Source organism: Pituophis catenifer, unplaced genomic scaffold, assembly GCF_029215685.1.
Source record: "Pituophis catenifer annectens isolate HBS135680 unplaced genomic scaffold, rPitCat1.0.hap2 SCAF_1, whole genome shotgun sequence".
In the NCBI taxonomy this organism is placed as follows: Eukaryota; Metazoa; Chordata; class Lepidosauria; order Squamata; family Colubridae; genus Pituophis; species Pituophis catenifer.
Window position 1 is genome coordinate 255,397,340 of NW_027256881.1, and position 9,006 is coordinate 255,406,345.

Here is a 9,006-nt window from a genome sequence, read left to right on the forward strand (position 1 = left end):
AGTGAGAACAATCGATCAATGGAACAGCTTGCATTCAGAAGTTGTAGGAGCTTCATCACTGGAAGCTTTGAAGAAGAGACTGGACTGCCATCTGTCAAAAATAGTGTCGGGTCTGCTTGGGCAGGAGGTTGCACTAGATGACTTACAAGGTCCCTTCCAACTCTATTAATCTGTATAACCCCCTGCTCAAGCAGGAGATCCTATAGACAGATTTTCTCCATGAAGATCTATCCCTAATGTGTTCTTTCAAGTCTCTCAATGGTGCATTCATTGTCCCTGTAATTGAGTTCAATCACCTTGCTCCTGATCAAGCTCCTCATCTCTTTCCCAGCATCAAGTAGGGCATGTCAGATTTTTCAATTTTAAATTTCCAAACATTAGGGGTACTCGAAAGTTGTGACATGCCTTTGGGATTGTAAAGGTATTTGAGTTACTTTAATATAATTTAGATATGCTTGGTAAGTAACTACATATCATAACTTTTTAACATTTTGTTTGTTTCATTTAGAGCCTTACTTCCTTATTGATGTTTTTACTCGGTTTAGTTACTGTTTTATTATTTTCTCTTTGTCTTTTCTTTTATATGTTTTAATATAATATTTTAGTATAAACTTCCAGTTATTTTTAATGTATTTGAATTGTTTGGACTTTATTCAAAAACCACATCAAGGGATGGGGTGTTTGTTTTTAAATAAAATGTGGTATACAGAAGTTTCAAATAAATAAGAAAATCCAGAAAACTGAGTAATGACTTCTATCATGACAAATTATTTTGCTGCAGTTGTAACATGTTTTTGAGATTTCTGTATTATGCTACCAAGAAAATGGCTTAATTATTTGGGCTAATTACATAAATATTGTTGCATAAGAATAAGTGGTGGGCAAGTTGTTGAATTAATACAAAAATTACTAAAAATAAAAAGTTTAATTGATCCATGTGGTTGATGTAGGTTGCTATGAATTTTATAAAACAGTTAACACCTAAGCCATACTGAAGCCAGACACCGGGTTTGTTCCAAGCTGTTGCTTCAGTTTATGCTTCAGCTGTTATTTTCTTAGCAGCTAGGCTCCAATAATTAATTCGGAGGTATAGAGTGGGAGGATGCGGTACCCTGCTGTTGATGGACTAAATATCTTGCAAGCTGTTGCCCAAGTATTTCACTCCAGATAGAATTTTCTTAGCTAGCTAAGAGAAGTTGGCATGAGCACCTGAGAAGAGCAGCTTAAGGACACAATGAGCTAAACCCCACCACCACCCCCAATGCTGATGAATAAGAGGTCTAGGATTCAGAAGTTTTTTTTAAAAAAGCAAACATTTAAAAAGACACAGACAGTTAGGCAACAACTAGAAAATATACTATTGTATAAAGTGTCTATTTAACAGGATTTACTTCTTCTAAGAGGGTTTGGTATGCAGCCTATTTTTCCAAACTTGACTAGTATGAAAAGTACAGTGCTCCAAATCAAATCAAATGGGGTTGGAAACTCACTAGCTTGACGTGCACATTGTGCTATGTCAGTTTAGTTTATTTAGATGCAGATTATATGAACAAACCACTGTGCTTTGTAAAGCAGGATGTATGGCTTCCAGTCCTGTCCATGCATAGTCAATTGTAGGTTGGCAAAAAAAATCAGATCCATTTCTTTCTAAAATGGCACGTTCAGGATATTTGTGAAAGGGTATTTTGGAGGTGGAAAAAATATGAGATACAAGATTGTTAGACAATAAATTTCTCCTATATCGGAAAAGCAGGGGGGGGGGGACACAAAAAAGTTTCCAAAATTCCACATGTGTGTATATTTAATTAGTCTGCAAAGCAACAAATCTGCCAGTACTATTTAATGAAGTAGATGGATTTCCTTCCACACAGTTACTGATTTAACATTAGAAGATCAGCAACAGGAAAATGTGCCAAATTAGATCTGTCCATTTTTCAATCATGAAAACAGTTAATCAGGATGGAAAACAAGCTCAAACTCCACCTTAATGTTACTGGCCTGAAAACGTGTGTGATTCCAGGGGAAGAAAAATGAAAGACAAGCTGAAAGTGATATTTTTTTTTCTTTGTATTTTTCTATAAAATAAAAGCACAGATAAGACAAGATTGCAGGCCTATTCTATGAACGAGGAACAAAAATTGTCTTCTTTATAAGAGATTTGCAATTAAATTTCTACATAGATATGATGAATAAGTTCTTTTGGCGTGCATTTTAGAGTTACAGATACTCTTTTTTATTCTGCCTCATTCTCCCTACCATCTTTGCCTTTGACACTTATTAAGTCTTTTTGACAAAGATCAGATTAGAAAATGATGTTACATATCAGCCCTTCAAAAATACACACAGACTATAAAGCATGCCTTGTAGTATGAATTAACCCCTGGAGGTCTAAAACTATATAAATATTAGCAGAATAAAAATAGTTATTGATACTGGTAATACTTAAATAAAATATTCACACCCTTAATGTTTCACGCTCTCTGTTGCCCATTTTCTAGGCAAGTCACCCAAATTAACCTACACAACCCTACTAGGCTGAGCAGGTAGATTCTCCACCATTTTATTACACCTCATTATTCTCATTACACAGACAGACACATACCTTTTCTTCAAGTATTCAACTAAAATGGTAATCATTTCAGGAGCACAGGTATGTTATATTTTAATCTTCTTGTTGTTAATCTAAACCCCTGAGCTTAAAAAGCATACTGTAGCAAGATTCCCCATCAGCTTTAAACATTAAATTCTTTCCCCAACTCTCGGGACTAAAGTCTTACCTCTTTGACTGCATTGGTCAGCTTGTATTGAGTGTCCTCCATCAACTCCTCAACTTCTTGGAGCATTTCATTCAGGCTAGTTTCATCCTTTGGAAAGCTTAGAACTATCTCCTGGGGTTGCTCCTTTTTCTTATTGTCTGAAGCAGGAGCTGAAAAGACCATGCCCAGAAGAGCTGGCAAGAACAGCAGTCTTGTCAAGCCAAGCAGAAACATCGTCAGAGCTGGCGCAATGATTCTCTACAGGAAAAGACCAGAAACAAAAACCTCAATCTTAGTTTTTCCCCAATGAGAACATCTCCTAAGAGAACTTCCAAATCCTCATTACTGATATTAGATGATAGGTACTGAAAGCCAAGAAGATGACTCATTCAAGTTCTAAGAATACTAATCTAGCTTTTTCTTCAAAAAGCTGGAACTTCTACTCATTACATTAACAGTAACCTTAAAAAATGCTGCAAGGCTGAAATTTTCTTTTCAGAATTCCAGCTCCAACAAAGTACTCAAATCTCTTTTCTCTTTTCTATCTCTCTTTTCTCACACCTGGATATGTACAATATCTACCAATGGGCTTGCCATTAAACATTAAGTTCTTTTGGAGGATAGTTGCCCTACAGGCTCTTGCCTCCCTCGATTCTTTGGGTGATTTCTGCAAACTAAGCCATATTATAATACCATCCTTTTGTATGTTTTTAAAATTGTTGCATGAAGCAACATCTGCAGGTTGTCCTTGTTTAATGACTAGCTCATTTAATGACTCTCCAGAGTTTCAACAGTGATGAAAAGTAACTTTATGATCAGTCCTTGCCTTGCAGGTCTGCAAGCAAAGGAAAGCTAAAAAAAATAAGATCATAAACACATTTGCAGTTTTACTTGGCAACTGCTTTGCTTAACAACTGAGTTGCCAGGCTCCACTATAATTGCTAATGTACTGGAGTCTGTCCAAAAGGAACCAAGATGGACAGGCCAGGAAGAAAAACTAATGAGGAGGACTATCTGTATGCAACCCTTCTTCTAACATCAAAGCATCGTTTGATTTCCCCAAGCTTCTGAGTTCCATTAACTAGAAGATGTTTCAGCATATACTTGCACATACAAGGATTGCCAGAGGGATTTTGAGGTGGAAATGATGTGAAGTCCCTTGTTAAGGAGAAATACATCATTTCTACAATATGAAGTATCTTCTTGAGATAAAGCCTAACCATCTTTGAGTGAATGGTGCCATTTTGGCTACATAAGAACAAACAAACTCTTTGAGGAAATGAGTAGCTAACATGGCATAAGGCTGCAGGGTTGAATATCACTCTGATCCACAAATATAAAGGACAACTGAATTGTATTTATGTATTTAAGATGTACCAAATGTTCTTTTTTAATTATAAATGCTTACAAGTGTTCCTCTACAGTTTTACTGCCTGCTTACATTTTGTTTAGCATCTTAGTTGCTAAATGAAGACAGAAAGGGCAGAGATACTGCCGTATCCTAAAAGCTAATTTCTTATGTACCATGGATTTTCATATACATGGATATTCTCCAATTTCCATCTCCATGAAAGTAACAATGTGTACAATTGGCTACAAAGGAACGCCTGTGATCTCCGCAATCAGGGCAATTACAAGATACTCCAAATGTATCTGTTTTTGAATCCATGTTAGTCACTTTTCTAGCTCAAGAACCATTGTCTTCCTATGGACAATTCCCACCATACAACCATTCACCATATATGTGGCAAATTTAATTCATAGTTATGTCTAAAGTATTCTGACCCACAAGTGAAGGATTTAATTTGTCCTGAGTATCGGTCCTGGTTTGCATCTCAGTACCAAAGTTTTTAATCCAAAATATATGATGAATGGATTCAACTACCAAGAAGCAATTTAGGGGAATTTCAATAATACTTGATACAGATGGATACTTTATTTATTCATTTTTATAATTATTTATATCTTGTTATATTCTCCCAAAGGAACAGTATAAATAATAATTAAAATGCGCTCAATATTATTTAAAAGCAAATAGCAAAGATCTATGATATTTCCCATGACACAATTTTTGGTAATGGCCTTGAGATGGAAGAGTCCACATCAACAGGATTCTGAGGTAGCTGCTGTCTTCCTCACTTTCCCTTTAGAGAGTTCTCATAAAGATATCTATATATCAGTCTTTTACCCCAAAGGTGCTTTTTCAAGAGGCAACTGCACTTTCTTTGAAGACGTTTTGCTTCTCATCCAGGAACTGAAGAAACTTCTTAGATGAGAAGCAAAATGTCTTCAAAGAAAAACAAGAAAGTCCAGTTGCATCTTAAAAATGCACCTTTGGGACCACCATGACCTGGATGACTGAGGATCTCATAGACAAGAGTCTTTTACCCTCATAAGAAAGTCAATTTGGTGTAGATTATTAAGGCGCTTAGTGTCAACAACCAGACCCACGAATGAAGAATACAAATAGCTAGTTTATTGTTGAAGCCTATATCCAGGAATCTTCTCAGACTGATGGTTTGCACTTGGGTGAGTTTAGATAAACTCACCCAATGAGTTTAATGGCATTCAAAGGGGGAATTACACTTTGCCCACAAAGTGATTCCAGACTAATTCCGCATTTGACTTTCCCCACCCCACCATCGGCTCAGCCAATCTCTCTCCAACACCCGACCACACCAGGGAACTGTTTCTTGTCCTGTCTTAGAGACAAATCTAGCTAGGTAACTGAGCTGGTCACTGTCTCTTAGCCCTAGGAAGGAGGCAATAGAAAATCACTTCTAAAAAACATTGCCAAGTAAATTGCCCAAGCAATCAGCAGGAATCCACACTGAAGGACAACCTCCCCCCCATGAGAAACATTAGGTAAAAGATAAAGGTTCCCCTCGCACATATGTGCTAGTCGTTCCTAACTCTAGGGGGCGGTGCTCATCTCCGTTTCAAAGCCAAAGAGCCAACACTGTCCGAAGACGTCTCCGTGGTCATGCGGCCAGCAAGACTAAATGCCAAAGGTGCATGGAACGCTATTACCTTCGCATCAAAGGTGATCCATATTTTTTCTACTTGCATTTTTTATGTGCTTTCGAACTGCTAGGTTGGCAGAAGCTGGGACAAATAATGGGAACTCACCCCGTTACGCGCCACTAGAGATTCGAACTGCTGAACTGCCGATCTTTTGATCGACAAGCTCAGCATCTTAGCCACTGAGCCACCCTTATGAAGAACATTATCAGGATGCATTACTAATTCACAGTGCACCACATATGCATAATTCATCCACATAGTGTTATGTATGTTACAGACCACGGAAAGCTTCTAGGCAGTTTGAGGCCTCAGTCTGTTCCTCCCCCAAATATTAAGCCCAATAATTTTTACTGGACTGTATTATTTATTTATTCATTCATTCACTCTTTAGGAGTTTATTTATTACTCTTTAATTACTTTATTAGCAACTCAAGGTAATGGCCATACCTATTACTCCTGCCTCCTAATTTCCCCGTAATAACAACCCTGCGAAATAGATTGGACTGAGAGAGTGATTGACCAGAATCATCACCTGGCTTTCATGCCTACAATGGGACTAAAATTCTAGGGTCAGCATTTCATTACTACACGAATAAAATCATTAAAAAAAAGAACAGTCTTAGAAAATGTAATGAGAAAAGGGTCAAAGTTCAGGGAGCGGCTCTTTGCCCCAGTTGCACTGAGGTTGTAGTGATAGCCTCTTTCACCATTACAACACACCTCCTAAGCAGGCAGAAAATTAATGGACCGGCTCTTATAAAAAGATCTCAAAAGTGCTTTTTCAAAAGGCAACTGGACTTCGTTTTTTTTCCTTTGAAGAAGACATTTCTCTTCTCATCCAAAAAGCTTCTTCATTTCTGATTGGATGGGGTGGGATGAGAGGGAGTCCTTGACTTACAACAGTTCATTTAGTGACCATTCAAAGTTACAACGGCACTGAAAGAAGTGCCTTATGACCATTTTTCACACTTCACACTTTGCAGGATCCCCATGGTCACTTGATGCTTGACAACTGGCTCATATTTATTTATTTATTATTTATTTATTTATTGGTTCGATTTATATGCCGCCCTTTTCCGGAGACTCAGGGCGGCTTACAATGCGTTAAGCAATAGCCTTCATACTTTTGTATATACCTGCTTAGTAGGGCTTTCGGCCCCCCCTCCAAGCGGTGTTCTTTTTTATACAAAGTCAGCTTATTGCCCCTACAAACCGGGTCCTCATTTTACCTACCTCGAAAGGATGGAAGGCTGCATCCTTTCTATTTATGACGGCTGCAGTGTCCCGGGGCCACATGATCACCTTTTGCGACCTTCTGACAAGCCAAGTCAATGGGGAAACCAAATTCACTTAACAACCTTGTTAATCATTTAACAACTGCAACGATTGAGTCACTTAACAAACGTGACAAGAAAAGTCATAAAATGGGGCAAAACTCACTTCGGCAAATTTCTTGGCCACATAAATTCTGGGCTCAATTGGGGTCGAAAGTCGAAGACTACCTATACTCCTTTACAAGGATCTGGTCAAAATCCTTCCATCCCCCACCTCCCACCCCACCCAGTCAGAACTGAAGAAGTTTCTAGAATGAGAAGCGAAACGTCTTTCCCAAAGGAGGAGAAAAAAAAACCCAAACCCATTTTTTTTTTTTAAAGCCCCTTTGAGATACCCGGGACCCGGATGACTGAGAACCTCCATAGGCATCTTGCAAAGAGGCATCTTGCGGCGCGCGCCGTCGCCCGAAGGCTCCCAGCTCTTCCAAAGCGCGGAACCATCCGAGCAGCATCAGCCGCGCAAAGAACCGAGCCGCCGATTCCCGAGGAAGGCGAGAAGGCTGCAAGAGCAGACTAAACCCGATACGCTCCATCTGAGCCTCGGGGAAGCCTCCCCCCCAATCCCAGCCCTGAGGAGAGTCGAGGGTCCAAAACCTCTCGATCCCGAAAACCTTCCACTCCTTCCAGGAATCGCTGCTGACTCGTTCGCAGACCGCACGGGTCGATCGCTTATACACGTGATCAACGAGTAAATAAACAGCATCTTTCCATCGCCCAACCCCAGCCCAGCCTTCCACAGCCCGGCGCGCCTACCTACCCACCAGACAGAAAGCCTAGAAGAAACCGGACTTTTTTTTTTGCCCTCCGATCAGCTCCTGGATCTGGAAAAGGCGCGCTAAGCTCCTCCTGGGCCTGCCTCTCGCCGGTCTGCAGCCGGTCTCCCTGGTGCGCCTGAGCGAGGGATGCGTTGGCACCTCCGCACCTCCTCCTCTCTTCGCCGACTGGCTGGGCCACCCGCCCTCGGGACGCGGGGGGGGGAGAGGGGAGGACGAGGAAAGAGCCTTTGGGGAAGCTGACCCAAGGCTGGAAAAAAAACGAAGCTGCAGCAGTTCCCCCGCGCCCGTTCGCGGCATTCGCCTGCCCCGGAGCAAAGACCTACCAAACCCCGGGAGAGTGGAAGAAATGGGGTGGGGGGGGGGGGTTAAATTAGTGGGGGGGGGGAACTGCTAGTGAAGGAAAGAGCCAATTAGCAGCCCCTCCCTCCGCAACCTCTTCTCTTTCCCGCCCCCTCCCCACCGCCACTTGAATTAGCTGCCCCGGAGCGGAAGGTTGTTCTTGGAGCGGGTCTGTGGTATAAAAATGGGATTGCTTTAGAAGACGGGGAGGTGGGGGAGGGGACTGATTTTTTTCGTACGAAAACAACAACAGCATTGGTTTTAATTGAGGTTTACTTTTTGGATAAGTTCGGTTGAGACGGCTGCTTTCTCAAAAGTGGAATGAGATCCGGGTCTGGAACAAGCGTCGTCCTGCTTTCTCAAAAGGAATGTAGACTTAAAGTAACATTTGATCTGCTCTACACTTCAAGGCGAGACTTTCCTTTGCAAAGCGAGGCAGGCTGAAGCTTGATTGGCAGAATACACTTATTAGCATTTTTTCCCCTTCGTGACAGGCTAATGTGACTGCCGGTCTAAGCATAATTTAAACATAAAATAATTTTTGTTATTTTTAACTTTTTTGAATGCTCGGTGGCTAAGACCTAAGCTTGTCGATCGAAAGGTCGGCAGTTCGAATCCCTAGTGCCGCATAACGGGGTGAGCTCCCGTTATTTGTCCCAGCTTCTGCCAACCTAGCAGTTCGAAAGCACGTAAAAAATGCAAGTAGAAAAATAGGGACCACCTTTGGTGGGAAGGTAACAGCTTTCCGTGCACCTTTGCCGTTTAGTCCTGCCGGCC

The 9,006-nt window shown here is 40.9% G+C and overlaps 1 protein-coding gene across 2 annotated transcripts in view; it reads right to left on the reverse strand.

The window, feature by feature from the left end:
- DKK3 (dickkopf WNT signaling pathway inhibitor 3) overlaps positions 1–8,196 on the reverse strand; it is a 40,749-nt gene extending 32,553 nt beyond the window's left edge. Inside the window, exons 1-2 of one of the 2 annotated variants that reach the window (XM_070934156.1) lie at positions 7,872–8,196; positions 2,778–3,014 (exon numbers count right to left, since the gene is read on the reverse strand). In XM_070934156.1, coding sequence (XP_070790257.1) covers positions 2,778–2,990 — 213 coding nt within the window. In that variant the 5' untranslated portion in view covers positions 2,991–3,014; positions 7,872–8,196. The remainder of the gene's footprint in view (positions 1–2,777; positions 3,015–7,871) is intronic. The other variant, XM_070934148.1, reaches the window with a different exon arrangement.
- Positions 8,197–9,006: the final 810 nt, after the last annotated feature.